This window comes from Carassius auratus, chromosome 14 (assembly GCF_003368295.1).
Source record: "Carassius auratus strain Wakin chromosome 14, ASM336829v1, whole genome shotgun sequence".
Classification (NCBI taxonomy): domain Eukaryota; kingdom Metazoa; phylum Chordata; class Actinopteri; order Cypriniformes; family Cyprinidae; genus Carassius; species Carassius auratus.
In genome coordinates, this window is record NC_039256.1 from 23,535,513 (window position 1) to 23,557,050 (window position 21,538).

At 37.1% G+C, this 21,538-nt stretch overlaps 3 protein-coding genes across 5 annotated transcripts; all 3 read right to left on the reverse strand.

Moving 5' to 3' along the window:
- Positions 1–863: 863 nt before the first annotated feature.
- On the reverse strand, positions 864–10,733 carry LOC113114064 (nocturnin-like). Its single transcript, XM_026280784.1, has 3 exons — positions 9,891–10,733; positions 3,221–3,478; positions 864–2,189 (listed from the first exon to the last, which is right to left on the reverse strand). Exons 1-3 carry the CDS (start codon positions 10,072–10,074, stop codon positions 1,303–1,305), a joined length of 1,329 nt encoding a protein of 442 aa, XP_026136569.1. The 5' UTR covers positions 10,075–10,733; the 3' UTR covers positions 864–1,302.
- Positions 10,734–10,866: 133 nt separating this feature from the next.
- LOC113114065 (complement C1q tumor necrosis factor-related protein 2-like) lies at positions 10,867–13,535 on the reverse strand. 3 transcript variants are annotated; one of them, XM_026280785.1, is made up of 3 exons: positions 13,395–13,535; positions 12,783–13,042; positions 10,867–12,202 (listed from the first exon to the last, which is right to left on the reverse strand). In XM_026280785.1, coding segments are annotated over exons 1-3 (900 nt in total). In that variant the 5' UTR covers positions 13,397–13,535; the 3' UTR covers positions 10,867–11,564. The 3 variants fall into 3 exon arrangements, with proteins under 3 accessions (XP_026136570.1, XP_026136571.1, XP_026136572.1); XM_026280786.1 differs by having other exon boundaries at positions 13,287–13,501; XM_026280787.1 differs by having other exon boundaries at positions 12,783–13,098; positions 13,287–13,401.
- A 168-nt stretch (positions 13,536–13,703) lies between these two features.
- Positions 13,704–20,202, reverse strand: LOC113114061 (pre-mRNA-splicing factor SLU7). Its single transcript, XM_026280779.1, has 16 exons — positions 20,048–20,202; positions 19,621–19,781; positions 19,381–19,534; positions 17,641–17,721; positions 16,868–17,032; positions 16,615–16,683; positions 16,466–16,501; positions 16,235–16,360; positions 15,881–15,978; positions 15,488–15,555; positions 15,238–15,377; positions 14,991–15,152; positions 14,779–14,883; positions 14,561–14,635; positions 14,354–14,467; positions 13,704–14,277 (listed from the first exon to the last, which is right to left on the reverse strand). Exons 2-16 carry the CDS (start codon positions 19,770–19,772, stop codon positions 14,098–14,100), a joined length of 1,725 nt encoding a protein of 574 aa, XP_026136564.1. The 5' UTR covers positions 19,773–19,781; positions 20,048–20,202; the 3' UTR covers positions 13,704–14,097.
- Between the last annotated feature and the right edge of the window lie 1,336 nt (positions 20,203–21,538).

Genomic DNA, 21,538 nt, shown 5'->3' on the forward strand with positions numbered 1-21,538 from the left:
TGTACTTTGCAGATAATTTTTTTCACATGTACAAAAAAGGGAAAGAATGTCTGATACAGTGTATTGAATATTCAATATATGAAGCATATATTTTGTTGTATTCTTACCCTGAAATTGTATCCGAGTAGATTTAAATATAGATAATTATGCAAACAACTGGTTCTTGTTGTTTTTGTGTGTGTGTGGATTGAAATGACCCTTTTTTTTTTTTAAATGTAAACTTAAAGCTCTTTATCCATTCATTACAGAATGACAAAATAATGGAGTGTAGGAAATCAGTTTTCATGGTGTGAATTTCAGTTCAATTTCTATCTGTTATGAAGCCATACACAGCCCAAATAATCTGTACACTCATGCACACAAATGTTCCCTATGCAGTTTGATATTAGATGTTATACTGTAGACTTTATTAGTCTCTGTGGAATGTACTAGGATTTCTGGAGAGCTTTACTGTGTTGCTAACTTTAAACACAGCTTTAAATCTGTATTTTTGCTAATTGGCTCAGAGGGATTCGGACCAGAATAGATTGACTAAAGAATGACAATCTTTGCATCCGGTTCATAAGAGATTTCACCATTAAATGATGTATTTAGAAGACTGCAAGAAGAATATGGTAACTATATAAATCTTGATTAAATTGATATAGAAATAATCGCAGGGTTTAAAATATGAGAGTTTAGTAGGTAATTAAAATAAATCTACACATTGTAACTTTTGTGACTCATCAAACTACACGTTACATGCGGGGGAACAATGTTCATCTTTAATTGCACCTAGTCAAGCTTGTTATCATCTTAAATTTTCCGTGAATGTGCGAGATTATTGATTCGTTAGTTTGTTATTAAAGAGAGAGACCACACAATTTAAATACACTGATGTATTTAGAGATTACTGGTCAATGGCAAACATATCAATGATTACAGTGTTACTAAAAGAAAAGAAAATGTACAGTCAGTATAAATATAAACATCTTTCCACTTGTGGAACCTTTTAATCGAGAATGTGCATCTTCCTGAGATCATCCTCTAGCACTTAATAAATTACAATATATTGTACAACCTCTGTTAAACAAACAGTGAGCATAATAATAATAATAATTAATCTCCATCGAAGAAAATAATAAAAAAAGAGGTGCATTAAGACCTACATCAGCAGGTAAAAATAAGGCTTAGATGAATAAAATGTGTTACATTCTTTGCAATGATGCAAATAATGCATTGTCACATTCAGACTTGTGCACACATAATCCTAATGTCCTAAGCTGCTCTGGATCCCTATTGGAGAGCACTAATGATTGACAGCTACATGAACCTATGAGGCTTCTGACTAAAACTAAGGTCACACACCAGTGACAGATGATCAGAAGGATAATGATACGACGGAAGCCGGTCCGGCCCGATCTGCTCTTCGCTTGGTATCTTTAGCACAGCATCCACCTGAAATGCTCTTTCTGAGTACCAAATGTAGTCCAAGGTGGAGCGGCTCTCTCCGCTGGGCCGGATCTTCCAGCTAGTGTAGGGTGGCTCTGTGTTCCCGTCCTCACTTAGACACTTGTAAGCACTATCTAGCCCCAGAGGAGAAGTCATAAAGCGCCTATACACTTCCTCACTTGGCTCCGCATTAAAATCCCCACATACCACTAACGGAATACCGTCTTTGGTTTCCCCAACTCTAGTCCGGTTTTCATCATCCATCTCTGTGTGTGACTGTGTGGTTAGTTCACAGAGCTGCTGGAGGAGGTGAGCCCCCTGTGCGCTTCGAAACGCCTCCCAGCCGCTCCGCGCTTTCAAGTGTGTTACTGCCACGCAGAAGACTCGACCTGTGAACCTGCAGCGAAGCGTAGCCACGATAGCAACCTGGTTGGTTTTGAGCATCATGGCAGAGAGTCTGAGATGAGCGGTGTGGAGCAGCTGGAAGCGACGGCGGTTGAAGAACAGAGCGCAGCCGTCGGGGCCGTTGTTATTGTGAACGTCCAGGCAGGGGGAGCATGGCTTGGGGCAGAAGCTGCTCTGGTAGCCCAAGCTGGCGAGCACAGGCTGGAAGGTGTCAAAGTAGTGGTCCACCTCCTGTAGACACAACACATCTGGCTTGTAGGTTAGGATCTCCTCCAGAATGAGATACTTCCTCTCTGACCAGTTCAACGCCTCCATTGGGCAGCGCACAAAACCATCCTTGCCTTCACCCAGAGCTGCAGGTACACAAGAACAATGAAGAACATTTACATCATGTTTTGAACACCATATGGGATCACCACAGTGAAAGGTGAAGTGTTTTCAGTTTTAAAAACATAAAGGAATGAGTTTTTAAACTGGAGGCTTGAAGTGGGTGCTAGGACTGCCTTATAAATTCAGAAAAAATACAAATTTAAATACCAACACAATATATATGTTTAAAAGCAATAATTTTTAAATAATTACAGATATTGACTTCACATTCTTTATAAAAACTTTCCAGAATTTTATATTGTTTCTATATTTTATGTATATATGTATATATGTATACTGCCATTCAAATGTATGTAATCAGTATATTTTTATTTTTAATCATTTAATGAATTTCAATTTAATCAAATTTATTAACCAAGGGCACATTCAGGACTGTTTTATTTCAAATAAATGCTGTTCTTCTGAACTTTGGATTCATCAAATAATCCTAAAATGCATCAAATTTTCCACATAAATATTAAGCAGCATAATTGATTTCAACATTGACAGTTGTGTGTTCAAATAAGCATATTAGAAGGATTTTTAATTGATCATGTGACACTGATGACTGGAGTAATAGTTGGAATAAATCACAGAAAATTTATATATAACATTTTAAAATGTATGGAAATAAAAACAGACATGATTCATAATATTACTGATTTTACTGTATCTCAAAAACATTTATTTATTTATTATTATTTTTAACAATGGTGTACATTCATGTACTTAATGCTTTTTGGGATTTTTTTTTTCAGATAATATTTTAATAATTTGCCTTGGTTTACAGTAGAGATCTAAAAGTACATTATTTACTGAGAAAACAATACCATGCTTATTTTATTTACACAGTAAAAATGGGTATTTATACATGCAAATATATTGCTGCCTTTATATTATAGGAAAGTGGTGACATTAAAAAGCATAAAACCCCTGGTTGAAGTTCACTCCTGTGAATCAACTATGAATCAAACACACGACAGACACACAAACACACAGCAGACGGACTCTGTACCTTGTGCTAAGATGTTCCACTGCATGACGCGGATGGGGGCGCTCTGCAGTGAGCAGGCTCCGGTCATCATGAAGTCTCGGTGCAGTCGAGGAGGCCGGTTCCTCAAAACATCCTCGCATTCACGCAGCAGCGCATCACGGTCAGCCTGCTCATACTCATCATCATCAGTATCTACATGCAGGTCTGTCAGCGCAGCGCTGCTCAGAGTTTGGGCCACAGTACTGAAGAGTCTGCTGCTGCTGCTGCCCATCTGACACACTGCACACAAACATGACAAAACAGCTCATACACACTCATATACACATTTACAGAACTTTACAGATTCATAATAATTCAGGAATTTATTTTAACAAAATCTTAGTATAGTACAGTAGCATAGGGTATATTTTATGTGTGTGTGTGCCTCAGCATCTGTCTGGGCTTGTTTTGAGTCTTCAGAAGAGGGTTAACTAGATATGAATCACCTATTAACATTCTTGCATAAGTGTGTGCATGTTTCTTGGCTTGTATACCTTTATAGACAATTTTCCATTAATCTCATTACCCTCTGTAATCTTGATGAACAAAGACTTTTGTATGGTAGTTTACAGCTGTGTAAATTATTCATCATTGTAACAGACAATGGGTTAACTGCAGCCATGGAAACGGTCTCATCAGCTCAGCCACACACACAGACAGAACATCGTGAGCAAAGAGTGCTGCAGGAAACACTAATCTCCCCATGGAAAGGAAACAGGAACCTTTATTAGACCGGTGTGCACTAGAATCATCATTACTATAGCTTATACTAGGTGTATATTAACTTTATACTAACTTGTCTTAGACAGGAATAATAACTGCAATCATGTAACTTGTGGAGAAGTTTTTTATTACTTTCCTAAGCAACCCAATTTGATTTAGCCACTTATAACACCCAAAATACTCTAACAACTGCACAACCATATCCTAAAAACCCCTCAGGAAACATAAGCAACAATATGAATCAAATAAATATGAAGGAAATAAATGAGTCAAAAATAAAGATATTTATGCTGCTAAATTCATGATTATTTGAAACAGTTATTTTCAATTGTAATACTATTTCACAATATTACTGTATTTTGACCAAGCCTTGGTGAGCTTAAGATGTCTTTCATAAACATTAAAAATCATTTTTGACCTGAAACGTTTGACTGGGTGTGTAAATAAAATGTACATTTAAACAAACACACAATCAAACATTGTTAGAGTAAATCTGATCATCTACATTTTGACTTGTTTATGCCAGAATCAAAGCTTTTATTTATTAATCTTACGCATATCATCTGATTCCATCTCGTTCCTCCTCCGTCGTCTCCTTCACCTCCTCAAGAATAGCACATCTGAACCCTACACCCAGTCTCTCTCTCTCTTTATATTTAAGGGTTTGGTTATGTAAAAGCAGAAGTGACAAGTAAAGATTTTATTAATGTAATAGTCAGCTGCTGAATACTCAGGGCTGTTCATGGGTAAGGCTAGTCATTGCTTAGTAATCATTTAAACCAACCGCTTCAGTCTTACAAGTCACATGCAACTATTGTATCAGCATTAAACAATCATATTTATCATCTTGTCCAAGTAAACTCACCGTCTCTAGACATCCACTGTAAATAAATCAATGACTGGTCAGGATTAATGGCCCATTACATTTAAGTCTTTTGATCTTAAGAACTTAGATTCACATATTTCTTTTAAAAATACCTCTAATTTTATCCTTTTCCACTGACTTGTCTCCGATGTGATCATGTGATTTAAAGGCACAATCCTCTTCGCTTTGACTTTGAGGGAGCAAAGAACTAATCCAGTGCTGATCCAGTGTCCGTTCAGTGGGTTAGTGTATGAACTGAGCTCACACGCTTTCATAAGTGAAGATTCTGGGGCTGTGGATGTGACCGTGTGTGTGTGTGTGTTCCTACACAAAGGGGTTCCTGAATGAACCAGTGTGTCTGTGGTTCCCCTGCCATTCATTCTGAACAATGACGAGAGGGACCCGATGCATGCCTGCACACACACAGGGTTATTTATGCACACTTCAGCTCTAATTTAATTTATGGTTTAAGGAGGAAAGTGTGGCTAATTTGGAATGTAATAAGCTCTCAATTTTAAAATGATTAACATTTATTCATTCATTACATATATCATGACCATGAGGACTGGAGCAATGGCTGCTAGAAATTCTGCTTTGCCATCACAGGATTAAATTATATAAAATATATTAAAATAGAAAACAATTATTTTACCTGCCTTGGTGAACATAAGCGACTTCTTTCTTACAGATCCTAAACTAACCATTTTGAGATGAAAATCAATATTAATCAATTTACATTTACCTTGATTAATAAATGATATACGAATATTATTGTTCATTAATACCTTAAATTATATATCTACTGCATTCATAGTTATTGAACTTGAAATAAAACGAAATTGAAGTAAATAAATATTGTAATACTTCATATTCGCCTGTTTTGCATAATTCAATCTGGTGATGTAACATTAGGCTTGGTAAAACTATCCCATGTGAGAATTAGTGACCAAATAGCACAAAGCTATTCTCAGATTAAGAGAAATGCTGACAACTTCATTAGGTGTGAAGATGATGCACACCAACTATAACCTGAAAACTATGTCTAAATGACATTTAATGAGAAGCTTCAACTTGGATAAAGGATGTAATCAACACAGACATTTAAGAGGGACATGTCCACACTATAAGCTAATTAAAGCAACACGATGTAAATGCTGGCGCTCTAGCGGTTAACAGAACTGCATGCATCCCGCGGAAGGATATTCTAACCGGAGCTACTTCTCTAAGTTTTTGTCAATGGCGATTCACGCAGGTATGTGTTACTCCGCAGCGGTGACGACCCGAACAGGCTTAAAAAGTCCCCAAAATAATCACTTATTATAAATGTACCGTAGTGATTTGGGATAAGACAAAAAGCCAGTTTGTTAGATTAATTTATTATGTACTGGCTTATTATATATACATTAAGGCAAATTTTGAACACAGAAAAAGTTACATAGTGTTGCTTTAATCATTATGGATTTTTCAGTGTTTTCAGATTTTTTTTTTAAATTCTGCCTTTGGACCATGTCAGTATTAAATACTTAATTGCATCCTTGCTGTGGATATATTTTTGCAGGCATTTACTGTCTGGTAATACCCCAGCGGATACTGGAGCTGCTTTTATTTGCTTATTCAGTTGGACTTACATAACATCACTGTTCCCTGCCCTTGTCCTGTCCAGGTCAAATTCCCTACATAAGAGCAGTCCTGCAGAGGATCTGTTCACACACAGTTGGATTCACCTTCACTGCACAGAGTTTTATCTGTTCGCTCGCTAACAAATCCTTTCCTTGTCATACTTTTATTAGCTGATCACAGGCACATACATACATACATTTTCTGTCCTCTCTGTTTAATATTACAAGGCAGTTGCACAGATGATGCAGAGGACGAGTTTGATCTATCTAACAAGAGAGCATATTATTTCTCCCTCAGATAACCTAGAAAGTTTCAGTTTGGGGATTGAACTGTTAGGGGGCTGTTTAAAGGATGTACTGTTCACTGACCTTTAGCAGGATTATCAAGTTACCTTAAAGGCACACTAGAACATATCCAAATAGAGAACAACAAACTAACCTGAGCTAACAAAACTAAATATAATAATAATGTAACACAATGATATTATATTATATTATTTTCTCAAGACCAAAAGAGTATGAAAATCTTAAGATTGGAATTTATTTTCTTTTTTTTTTCACCTTAGTCTTAACTAAAACGTTTTAACTATTAAGAATCATTTTTGGTAACTGCGATAAAATATAAATATTATATGAGGTAGGCTACTAAATTACTAAAGCTGAAATGGAAATAAATTCAAGCTGAATATAAATGTCTTTTTTTTAACTAAAGAATGACGAAAGCACATAACTTATACTAAAATGAAAATGAAAAAAATAAATATGAAAATAAAGCTAATTCAAAATGAATACTATGATATATAAAAAAAAATGCATCTGAATAAAGATCATAAAATGCATTTCACATCAAACAACACAGTTATTGTGGATGTGCTATGGGAAACTGCAAAGCAATACGTTTCCACACCTCAGAGGATGTGTGATAGTGATGGGAAGTTCGATTCTTTTCCGCGAACCGGTTCTTTCGGACGGTTCGATTTAGGGATGCTCATTTCGATTAATTTTCCTGACCGACAACCGCCGCTCGTTAATCGATTATTAACCGTTAACTGATAAGATTATAATATTGAATTGGCATTAAATACAAATAAAATTGACGCGTATCTGTGACCCTTTAAAAAAATACAAACATTTTTTTTTATATATAAAAGGGTTTATTTTAACGTGCAAACAGCAGCAGCATACAGAACCGGTTTCAGTTAAAATGTCCACGCACCTGCAGCATTTCTGACAGTGAGAAAAATAGAATAAAAAATTTACAAATAAAAAACACAATAGGCCTACACTAAATATATTTTTTAAACTTAAATAATTAACAAATTAAGATGACAAAAAGAAAACACTGAATCCGTTTGAATGAAGCTTTCAAAAACCGGGAATTTTTTTCGTTAGACTAAGATTTATCGTTAAATAAAAATAGCAGCCCTACCTCAACTCCTTGTCTAATTTTTATTTAAAAAAAGCAACATATCAATGTGATGTGGGGTCAGTCTGTAGCGCAGCTTTTTGACAGTTAGACCCGCGGCAGAAAACACCCTCTCCGATGGGACAGTTGTACCGGGAATACACTGGTAACGTCTCGCTAGTGGCCAGCTTCGGGAAGCGCCTTTCATTTGCTTTCCACCAGTCAAGAGGATTAATATCCAGAGAAGGAGGATCATCTCATAGATGTCAACCTCTGCTTCTGGATAATCAGTGCGTTATCTCCTCAGATCGCCGTGCATCGCATCTTCTCCCTGATAACATGGAGGGCAGTGTTTGTTGCCCTTCATCACTCGAAGCGCGTGGGTGTTTGCTTCGTAAATCGTACTTGTGCTACTGCTGTATTTTAATACAGCGCCGCATAATTTACAGGTAACATTGTCGCCCTTTCTGTTAAAATGATCCCACACAGTGCTTCTTTTCGCTCGCTTCATTTTGCTTCCCTTGCTCGGGTGCCGACGCGCTCCGTGAGTTAATAAATATAAGCTATATAGTAGGCTATTTTATTTTTAAACCATGCAGCAAAAAAAAAAAAAAAAAAAAAAAAAAAAGAACCTTAAAAAAACGTTTTAAACCGTTTAACTGATAGTATTAATCGGTCAAAATGTTTACTTTCGGTTAACGGTTAAACGGTCAATATGAGCATCCCTAGCTTCGATTCAATAAACCGGTTGAAAAAACCGGTTCATCGGTTCTTTCACGCTCGACGTAATGACGTCATTGGCGATGACGTAATGGCGTCACGTCTATCAAACATTCAAATATATAAAGTCAGTAATCATAACTTTAGTCAGTTAAAACCTCATAATCATGAAAAGTTTACATTTGAGTTTTGCAACAACACCTAAATACAGTAACAGCAATAATGTGCATATGAGGATTTAAGTCTTGAAGATATAAAGTAAATAAATTAGGTGTCATCAGCGCAGAAACCATGATCCACTTACTAAACATAATCCATTGCGATATATTTGTTATTAAATGAACTTACGTTTCACCAGATTGCCCTTCATCCAAGCCCTCGAAATACCCGCGCTCATAACATTACTAGTACAGAATCAGAATCAATCACCAAAAGAATCCCTTCGGTTCAGAGACATGCTGTGAGTCAGTTGGCTTCACGCTGAATCGCGCATGCGCAGTATCATCAGTTCATCGGTTCTCAATTCGGACGCGTCCGACAGAAACGATTCTCGGTTGAGTGTACTGATGATCCGAAAACCGATGCAACCGGTTCTTGACTCGAGAACGAGAATCGCTCTAACCGGCACATGCTGCAGTTCAGTGTCATCAGCTGCTCTACTGGTGTTCATGTTCTGTTTACTACAAACTCAATTTGTGAATGTGTCATCATTACAGTACAGATATCTCATAAATCATCCCTTATTCCTATTAAACATAAGAGTCTTTAGAGTCTTAATTATTGTCCAACTTCCCTGAAAACCCATTTGGCCTATACATTATATACAATATACAGATTGGAAACATTAATCTAAAGTCAGTGTACTGTTTGAGTAAATTAATTACTCCGGGATATTGGTTTATTCTGACTCAGAGGGAGTGTCAATCACGTTAAAAAAGTTAACCGCTTAAGTAATTTGTGTATTTATGCTTATTGGAGACGTGAACCGTTTCAAACGATTCAGTTCGATTTGGTGAACTGGTTCAACCGGTTCACTAAGAAGAACCGGTTAAATTGAACGATTCGTTCACGAATCGGCCATCACTAATGTGTGACTAATGGACATGAGTCATCTGTGTTACAGCACGAGTGACACCTGACTGATATGAACTCAAATCACATTCTTTACATTTAGACATCAGATTCCCCTCAATCCTCTCACACTGCACCACACAACGTTAAACGCCTAAACTGTCTCAAACCGACGCTGATCGTCAAAGGCGCATTCCAATCACCATCTGTATTAAAACGGAAAGAATATGCGACGAAATCTTAAATTACCTTGTAAAGAACTGAGCAGAACTGGCGATGAGTTTGACCTTGTTGGAGGAAGATGAACTCGTGAACTCGGAAGACTGCTTTTCTTCAGCGGACCGGGTTTCTTTGGATGTGTCCCCAGCGATGAGAGACAGACCGCGGCCAGGTCTCGGTGAAACAGCGATGAACAGCGCCGAGCCGGATACATTGTTCTTCTTCGGTCGACAGGAACTGCAGTTTAAACTGATAAAAGACGAATGGCTTTAAGTTTGGCTAAGCAAGAAATAAGCTTACAGACCTATTTAACACTTGTAAAAGCCATGTTTGACTCTGCTTAGACGTGTCGTTGATTTTTTTTTTATTGTATGGAAAAATGCCGGTAGAAGTTTCATCTTACTCCAACGTGACAATTCTTGATAGGGGAGTTCAGTAGATTAGATTTTCATGCACTAATAAAATAGCATAATGTATTAAGTTATTATATACATGAAATATTACAACTACACTTAGGGTTTAAACATTTCAAACTATTTCAAATCATATGTACATTAATAAAAAAAAAGCTACATGTTTTAACGCGATGTTCACCTACACAACAATTAATGGTTTAGTCGTACGGTTAAAGCACACCCCGAGCTTTTCTGAAGTAAAATCCGTACAATAGGAGGAGCTTGGAGCTACTCAAGCCAATCAGAGTCGGCCGTTCTAAGAAGAATGTAAATTTAAATATTTCGTCATCATTGACGTACATTTTCAGAGCTCATGCTTACTTTCCATATTTGGTGCTATTATTTTCTAGTACTATCTTGGTATAAGACGAAATACTCTTAGCCTATTAGAGAAATCAGTGGATGAACAGGCAGAATTACAGCTTAAATAAAAAGAAAGGCTATCATTCCGCTAAAATATGCACATTTAAATAGCGTGTGTACATGTATTGATATTGCAGTGGAATATGAGGGGCAGATTGCAGTATAAAACAAATATCGCATAAGCATACTATCATTACTTAACCTTTACTGATCACGAGAGTGATCACAGGCTCAACAACTGCTACACTGTTTGGGTACATAGTGGTTTTGCCCATGAACCTGTAATGATCAGATTATTGCAGCAGCATGGCTGGCTGCTATTTTTGGACAAAATTATACTTCAAAAGAAGGGTTACACAAATCTCCAGTGACAAGGTCTACTGAACCGCTGAACTATAGTAGAATACAAGATCAGATGATGTGAATAGTAAATAAACAATAGAAATTATTAACAGATCAGTCTTGTAAAGATCAAAGGTCGTGTGTATCTAACATCATAGTATACATGTGGCTAAAAGTCCCTTGGGGTACAAGGTTTTTTTTTTCACTTTTAGGGGCCTAAGACCTAGGTCAAAGTTGCAGAATACTTGTAGTAAGAAAATAGTTTTTCATAATATAAGGAATAATTAGGGTCTTGACAACTCTTTTTTTTTTTCTTTCTTTTTTTTACACTTAATCAATAACGATTTATTTTTTATAAGTCTGGTATTCCTTCCACACGTCCCATGTCTTGTTTTGCTCTAATACTGATGTGGTGGATATGTAAAGGGTTATTGGGGCTATATGATAAAAGATGAAACAAATAGAAAGTTCAATCAGGATGCTCCAGAACTGGTCATATTGGGGCCATATGATAAAATGAATATATAAGAAATGTGAAGTTTAATCAGGATGATCCAGAATTAGTCATCATATTTGCCTCTTTTGGAGCAGCCTGATCGGCAAAAATGAGAAAACCTGTGAAAAGGCTGTCAGTCCAGAATGGATCAAAGAAGAGTCCATTTTGTTCTGAATAAAAGATCTGAAGCCAGACCTGATCTCCTTTCTGCAATCTAAGTATTGTTGATCCTGAGGCCACGTCATAGTTTCCTGTGTTGGCATCAAAGGTTTTGATCTTGTACTGGCGATTGTGGACAAGTCCGATCGCCAGATGTTTATTAGCCAACGTGATGTCATATGTGAAGTAATACACACCAGGAATCACACAGTTAAACTTGCCACTGGTGGCATTGTAATGACCACCCTCATTCATTAAAATCCTGTTAAAGCGAATGGGTGTGTGTTCCTTGGGATAGCTCTTGGTTACTGCTACTGAGAAAGCAGATCGTGCCTCTGCTCCACAATCACAGCCACCAGGAGCACCGGTTTCCCCCACATCACCCATCTCTCCTTTTATCCCAGCGACTCCAGACACACCACGTGCCCCTCGCACCCCCTTAAGGCCCCTTGGTCCTGCCTTCCCAACAATCCCTGGACGTCCTTGTGGTCCATGTTTTCCAGGGTTCCCAGGACGGCCCTGTTCCCCTAACATTTGAGAAGAAAATTCACAAATGTCTTCATTTATTTTGCATACTGATTTGATCAGGTATTATGAAAAAAAAAAAAAACTCGAATGTGATATCATATTTATACTTTTATATATTTTTAATCTGACCTTGAGCTATAAACAAATAATACAGATAAAAAACAATATCAATTATAAACCAAAAAAAAAATTCATCAGAAAATATGAAGAGTTCAGATGCAAAAACCTCTAAATGCCATCTGAAATTTGCATCTAAAATTAGGAATTTTTTCAGGCTCCTATATTTATGTTCAGTTATTTCACTTTAATAGCCTGGAAAAGGACCTGCACATTGCCATTGAAGTAAAATGACTCAACCTAAGCATAGGAGCTTGATAAAAATCCTAATTTTAGCTGAAAATTTCAGATGGCATTTAGAGGTTTTTGCATCTGAACTCTTCATATACATATATATATATATTTTTTTTTTTTACAGGATAATATAATTTCATATTTTATAGAAATTATATATATTTGAACACTTTGAATGTTATTTTCATTAAAGGCATTATAACCATAACAGACATGATCATGTGTTACCTTTCTCTCCCTTCTGTCCCTTGTCACCATCCTTCCCATCCTGGCCATCAATACCTGGCATCCCCATTTTGCCTGCGTTACCACTCAGACCTGCTGCACCTGGACTCCCTGGAGGACCCTGAGGGCCTGGCAAACTGCAGCTAAGCTGTGATGAATGGATGGTGAAGTTCCGTCCCTTCTTGGATGAGTCTACAGTCAACGCAGAGAACAGAGACAGCAGGCAAACAGCCAGCGGTAGCTGATGCATGATGCAGCTGTGCCTGCAAACAGTGCAGACAGGGCCAGATTATTGTTGTGGGGAATTTCCATGGATTTCCTGTATATACATAGTCATGCACAGAAACAAGCACCATAAATCACATTATATACATGCAGGTTGTAAATAATACAGGTTGTAACTTGACTTATTAGTGAACGGTTTTATTTAGGTAGTAAATGTAAATAACAGACTACAGAACACAATTATACAACAAATACAAAGCATGCATTACACAAAATCCTCACCAGAGAAATGAGATCGCAGTTTCAACACAAGGTTAAGCAGCTCTTTTGGCAAAAATGCAACCAAAAGCGGAGAATATAAACAAGATTGTGAATCGATTTGAATCTTACATGTCCTCCACACAACTTTGCAAGCATCCACCCAGTTTTAGCAGAGACGTGCTCTGCCAGATACTTCATCCATGATGTAATTGAACGAACTGGGGGAGGAGATTCATTTGAAATTGTCATACTATTATAGTATAGTTCTGCAGCCCAAAAATCAATAAAAGTAGCTTATGATTATATTATACAGAACTATAAAAAAAACAGCCATGTAAAATGTGCTTGTTTACATCAGACTCTCAACACTTCTGAGTATTTGCAATGATTTGGATTACATGTTGCTCAGAAAGCATAACAAAACCAAACATAGCCATGTTCAGGTTTAAATACGTTTAATGTCAATCACTGGTCCAGTTATTTTCATTATGAATCAATTTAAATACCTTGGAAAGGGTGAATGGAACACATCTGTTAAATCAAAACAGATGATTAACTAAACATAACACATTTGTAATTTATTGGCCAATTTATAATTAAAAGATGTTATGTTTATGTACGGTCAAAATAAAAATAACACATTATGAAAATCTGCTTTATTTTCTCCTTTAACCCACATAGATTTATAATAATAAAAAAGATGTGGAAACAGACTTTCAGGTGTTAATAATATGGGATGTTTCCCATTATTAACTCAACCACAGTGGTCTTTTTGTAACACAAAGACTATGAGATCTCTGTGGTTGGTGACAAAAGACATTTATGTTTTCATTCACTGCCCCAGGAAAGAGGCCATGGGGTCATCGGGTCGGCAGCGTTTCATGCGGAAGGCTTCCATCTCCTCCTCTGTGGGTTCACGCACTTCCTTTAGGCTGCTGTACGGTCGCTTCCTCTCATCGAGCTGCATTATTTCAGCCACCTGCCTCAGCCTCTGCTCCTCTGCACTCAAAGCCTGCACAGAAAACACAGCGTTTTCTTTTACAATAGGCTTTATACAACAGTTTGTGTGGCAGGAACAGTTCACCTACCTTCTTCAGCCTTTCTTTCTTTTTTGCTTCATCTTCCTCATCACTGCTGTCAGAATCTCTCTGTTTCTTGCTCTTTTTCTTCTTCTTCTTATCTTTCATTTTATCCTGGTGCATCTGTGAATAAAAACATTAGTAAAATACAATCATCTTCCTGCCCTGTTCTTGCACTGGAACTAGATGACGAAAAGAAGGCAGCCGTTAATGTACCTGTAAAAGAGTCTTTGGCTCTTTACTCATTTCGGCCTCCTCTACATCATCTTCAAACGGAACGCAAGAATTGCTCTGAAAAAATAAGCAGAAAACGTGTTTTTAAGAGTAGATTTGTGTTGGATAAATATAATATAAATAATAAAAATGTTATGCTTCTAATAATAGTAAGACAAAACAAATGCTTTGATGCAAAAAAGGATACATTTGATACTCACCATAACTTTCTTGCCAGCTTCTCCTGTACAGTAACTTTGCTTCACCATCGAGTGGCAGCACTTGTAACCCCAATGGCCATCTTTCCAATACGATCCCCAGATACACTGCAAAAGCGGAAGGAAAAAATCTTTAGCATCCATAAAACAAAATCTATCATTACTATGTAACTGGTCCAGTTATGTAACGTTTCCAGTAGGGTCAGATAACTTACCGTGTGGTTATTAATGAGCACGTCCTCCTCGTATTTGGAACAGGCCACAGCCTTCTCCTGTCCTTTCAACACAGCCCCGTGACGGGAATACTCCACATACTCCTCTGTCTGAGCCAGCAGAAGCTCTCGCGGAGGGGCGTCCAAGTGTTCCTCCCCACCATACTGCAGAGAGGTGCGACACGAAGCCATCAGCACACCAAGAAGGGGATGTTATGTTTAAAAACAAAAAGCAGATTCTAAACTGTACCTTTTCCAAAATACTCTCTTTCTGTTTCTCTTTGAAATCGTCCTTTTTGACTTTGTAGGACTGATGGAGAAGCTCCAGCTTGGTTGGATCAGCCTGGAGGTGAACTTCAGATCCCTTTTCATATGCTTCCCACGCAAAGACTATGGAGGAAACACACAAAACAATGTCAGGCCAATAGAAACTGAGAGTCTGGAATCTAAATTCAACATCGGGTAGGGAGGAATTTATCTACGAGTCGACAAATACGCACGTTGTGTCTGGGCCATGGAAATGGTGTCTCCAGAGTAGCGCACAAAGTTGTCTCCAGCGTAGCCCACCCTGCCAAACCAAACACATCATTTTGAGATCAGACAGAGACAACTACAGAAATAGACACTCAAAGACCCCTTACAACACTTAGTGATGTGTTGTTTCAGCTTGCAGTTTAATAAGCTAAACACAGTGGCATTTTTGGCATTTAGCAGATTTTGCATCCAAAGTAATTTTAAAAAGTATTTAATTAGATCAAGTTGTGCCTTAGTGTTGAACAGTGTGTTGTGAACCCAGTGACCTAATACACAATCTGCAAGCTTTCTGTAAGAAGCATTTCACTTCCCTAACATGTCTCTTGATTTCATGCACAGAAGTAGAGAAATGCTCCTACTCTTCTGGAATCTTTCCAGTGTTGGAGTATGGGTTCTCCCTCATGGCTCGAGTCTTGGGATCATAGTAGGCTGAATTTGGATCCAGATTTCTGAGGTACTGTAAAATAAGACGGTTGGGAAAATCATGATTCAGCACACTGTGGTGAAAATATTCTTTGTTTAACCATATGCGACTACTAATCCTGATGATGAGAACATAATACTCTTCTAAATTATCATATTAATGGGACTTATTTATGGGATAAATAAATAACGTTTCATGCAATTCTGAAAAAAATAAATAATAAATAAATAAAAAGTGTCATGTCTTTAATTAACATTCATTGGTTAGCAAAATGTCATGTTATTTTTACCTTAGCGATGTCCTCCCGTATTCTCAGGTTTCTAACTGTGATTCGTCTCTTGGAATCAAAATTTTGTCCGGGCATGTCAAAGTCATCAACATATTTGTCGTCATCCTCATCTTCACTGCTGTGGTCCTGGAAAAGATGAGGAAGAAAGTGTCAATGAGTAAATGAAATGGCTTTATGATCTTTGTTTTATTTTATAATCCACAATGCACATAAAAATGCATCTGAATTCACCTGTGCTGCATCATCATCAAGATGCTTCCTTGAATTCTGGAAACAAGACAAAATATTTGGTTAAACTAAAGTAGTAAATAAAAGCTTGTGACAAAGATATAGTAGCTATAAAGGGAATGTGGAAAAACGATTTCATTTGAAATACTTACAGCTTGATCCATTAGTTTACCAGAAGCTAACTCCTCCTGGAGTTTCTGAGCTTTGAGAGTGCGCTTAGCCTGTTATGAAAAACATTAATAATTTAGAGATCCTTCCAACAAAATGTATGACAACGCTCACATGATTAAAAAAAGAAGAAAAAAGTATTTTCTGAGAATAAAACTTAACGGTGTGTGTTCTATTAGCCTATCAGTATAATAAAATAAACATAAATACACAATAGTATCTGACAACATGACTTACCAGATCAACTTTTGAATATTCCTCTACAATGCGCATGTGCTCATCCGGATCGTACCCATTCCAGCGATCTCTCTTTCCATCGTAATCCATTGAGAGCTGAATCTGTTGGTGCTCATCTGGTGCCATGCCTGTGCCAGAATACTTCGCTCCTACTTTTCGGGGTCTCTGTGAAAGACATTTTTGCACAAACTTTAACCAAAATTTAAAATGAAAGTTTTTATTTCAAACATCAATACGGTTTGAGGTAAAAATTAAACAATTTAAATTAAGTTGAAAGTGTCTTAATTTAAAGTTTATTAAAATTGTAATTTACTCCTGTGATGCAGAAGCTGAATCAGCAGCCATTACTTCAGTGAAGTTTTCAGTGTCAAATGATCCTTCAGAAACCTTTCTATTATGACTATTCTATTATTTCTATTATTATTACCAATCTTAATAAAAACAATTAATAATTTTTTATGGAAACCGTGACACTTTTTTGTCTGGATTCTTTGAGGAACAAAAAGTTGAAAAGAACAGCAAATATTTCAAATTGATCACACATGTACTGTGCCTTGTTTACAAGCAGAGGAAAGCGATGTGCATGCGTTGATAATGGCAGAGGACTATTCCGCAGGAAACTGTTGAATAAAGGTCTTACACGTTTGGAACGACATGATGGTGAGGAATTAATTACAGAATTTATTGTCATTTTTGGGTGAACTATCCCTTTAAGAAAGATTTTTACCAACATATACTAACATCATCACAACACCACATTATTAAATATTTACCTCCAAACAGTCTTTCTTCTTGTGTGTCATGGCTCCACAATTTTCACATGCTCCTTTTCTGAATTTTGTGGTAACTGATTTCTAGTCGACAGGGAATAAGAAAGTTTTAGACACTGAATCACATTTTTATTAAGAATTCATGGCTATTTGGGTGAGAAGGGTCTGGCTGCAGACTTGCACTGTCAGACTTGCATTCTCAGACACTTGTGCTTCCGCTAGCGACGTCACTTGCAGTCTTTTTTATTTTTTTTTCTATTTATTGATAACTTTTTGTTTGAATCTTTCAAAATGTTACAACAGTAGCCAGGTGGTGAAGACAAGAAAAAAGAAACTAAATTACAACGTCACTTGCAATCCTTACTTGCATTCCCAGACTTGCACTCTCAGACACTTGTGTTTCCGTTAGCGACGTCACTTGCAGTCTTTATTTTATTTATTTTTTTTATTTTTTTTGTTCTATTTATTTATAACTTTTTGTTTGAATCTCTCAACATTTTACAACAGTAGCCAGGTGGTGAAGACAAGAAAAAAGAAACTAAATTACAATGTCACTTGCAATCGCTACTTGCACTCTCCGCTACCTGTGACGTCACTTGCAATCAACACAAATCGTGCATGTTGCCAATGGAGACAAGACGCTGTGGCCTACTACTATAATGTACAAGGTCCTGCAAGAAAAAAACAAGACCGGTGTTCTGTCGATTTGTCCTACGCTGTCAGATTTTCCTGCCTCCCACTAAAACAGTGGGTAGTAAAATTACACCACGAAAAATGCTACTGTAAAGTTATGGTTTATTAACGTCTACACCTACCACAACCCTAATCATACCCTTACAGTAATGCAGATACATTAAATATCATTGTTTAGCATGAGACAAAGGACGCGATATTGCGATATAAACCCGGGTAGGAAAATTTGACAGGGTAGGATAAAATGTCAGGACACCTGGTAGGAAAATTTGACAGGGTAGGATAAAATGTCAGGAAACCGGCAAATCCGTGGCCACAGAACAGCAGAATATGAACGCAATGCACAAAGTCTTTCGTTAAGCGTTTTCCTCCTGTAGAAAAAACAATCACTTAATATGGCATAATGTATTAGGATACGTTAAGTTCAATCAAACGACCAAATTCGATATATAATTATTATTTAATGTACTACAAGGCAAGCAGATGGCTATGAACACAATGCGAACATTTAATGTGGCCTAATAACAGACTAAGATGATAAAGACATAGGCATAGCTTATATGTCTTGTTGTTGACTCAACGTATATACAGACCAGCATATATGAACGTGCATTATGAAATGCATTAAGTGATTTTAAAAGGATCAGCTCCGTACAGGCAAGCAGACAAGTACATAACGTTTTCCTCCTATAGAAAATCATTATAAATAAAACACATAATGTGGCTTAGTGGACAAAGACAGTGATATAAACGAGTTGTAGACAGTTTATTCAAAATGTTTAACGCGAAACTTTGAGCGTTGCATTTAATCTTGTCTCCATTGGCAACATGCAGGATTTGTGTCGATTGCAAGTGTCAATGTTTTTTCTTGTCTTCGCCACCTGGCTACTGTTATAAAATATTGGGAAATTCAAAAAAAAAAAAAAAAAAAATCGCTAGCGGAAGTGCAAGTGTCTGAGAGTGCAAGTCTGAGAATGCAAGTCTGAGAATGCAAGTGCAAGTCTGCAGCCAGACCCTCTTGATTTGGGTAGAGCGAGTGGCAGTGCTTACTTCTTGTACACCTCTTTTATACCACTCTCCGATGGGTGCAAATTGTTTCTGATTCTCTTCCTGGGGTCTCTGGTGCTTAAGGGTGGGTCTCTTTGATGGGTCGATGTACCAAGGGACAGATGAGATGTACTGGGGAATATGAGGGTTGATATCCCTGGTAACAAAATATTACAGTCATGGGAAACGTTACAGCACATATGACAATAACCAAATCACTTTAATACTTAAAAAAAAACCTACTTTCCCTCCTCGTCAACTTCAGCTGGGGCATTTCCTAATTTTCTCTGCTCTTCCAGCTCTTTCTTCTTCCTCCAGTCTTCTCGGGTCATTTTCTTCGGCTCTTCGAGATCTACGATCCCCTCCGATGCTTTACTCTCCTCCTCCTTCGACATGTTCTTCAGCTGCACATACAAACACAGAGATCACGATCAGTGATTAAAGACATAAGTTCGAAATATATGAGCTCTGAAAAAAAAAAAAAAAACTCCAGATCACACACACAGAAACCCGCAGTGACAGAGAGCAGAGATTCATAACACATACACCAGACGGTTACGAATACGGTAATGTTTACCGCAGCTTTTGTATTTGACGTTGATTTTACTTTGGAAGATAATATACAATATTGCTCATACGTTCGTTTTAAGTCAATAAGTTATTTATTTACCTGCTGTTTAGTCAAACTCAAAAATTTACAATATTTGACACCTTGATCAGCCGGACGCTCGCAAGTTGTGTGTACAAGTGTATTTTATGCGCACTTCCGGTTGACGTCTTCTTCGCTGTGAAGTGCTGCATCTGTGTTCCTGTCTGTGAGACGCCCTCAGCTGGACTGAAGTATTACTGACCCTCACAAGACTCCTCTAATGAACTTAATGAACTGAGCAGCGCAGAAACCTGTTTGAGGAAGTTTCACACGGTGCTATTTTATCTTCTTAATTAAAAATGCTATAAGGGTATAAAAAAACTGCTTTTTCTCCTCCATGGGTGGGTGAGTCACTAATTGTATTGGTCTGGGGATTGTTATTATTATTTTCTTAACCACTTTAAAATTTATTTTTTGGTGGCTTTTTGTCAGAAAACGTAAAGAAAATATATATTAAATATCGCTACTCATCATAAATACTTATAAATACTCATAAATACCGATTATTTACGTCTCTGTTTTTAAATTTACGTATTTACGATATGATTGGTTGATATGGCAGAAGGGAGGCTAGCCTCTTCTATGATGTTCCTTTTCTCAACACTCAGCGCTGAAAGTGAACACTTTATGCTGATTGGCTATACTTGCAACGGAGGCACGAGCATAGGGCACGAGAGCTCTTCTCTCCCCTCCCCTTCTCTTTCACATAGTTGTAATTACATCAGCAGATTCGGCACATTCGAGATAGAAAAGCGGACCTTTCCCGTAACTGTGAAATTACAAACAAAAATATATAAATTATGAGACATGAACTGAAATTAATAGTTTTTTTTTTAATTTTATTAAAATTAAATCGTCCTAATTTTCACCCCGACGAGACGCCACTGCATGCATGTAAGAAAAGCCAATTACAATTAAAGCTAATTACAGTTTCCTTTAGATTTTTTTTTATCTTGAAAGGATTCAGCATATTAGTGACCTGGCACATACTTTTATCCAAAGCTAAATACAAATGAGGAATTACAGTATGGGTACTGATGTGATTGACACATTGAAACACAGAAGAAGAAAACTCTACCTACAAAATAAAGTAGAAATATTGCTCACATTTTTGGTAGATCTGAGGTCTTTTTTTTTTTTAGATGAGAGTGAGTTAAAATTATTACTAGAAGCTTAACATGTTTGTTACATACACATAGGCTACCCAAATAGTACTTGTTTTCATTGTTCAAATGAATATAATGGTATACCATAATACTTAATAGTATTTACAATAGTTTCTCATACTTGTGAATAACAGAGAATCATCAAGTCTGTGAACTCATTAGGACAATGCAGAGATGGTACTTTGTTAACTCAGTACTAAACCCTCCCAGCAGCATGACACCGAGGACTATCTAAAAAAAAATAACTCTGAAACAAGTAACTGAAACTCGGTCGGACCAAGATAGGAAATTGTGAGCTGTAGACTAGGGGCTAATATCATTGTCTGGTATTACAATGATAGACAGT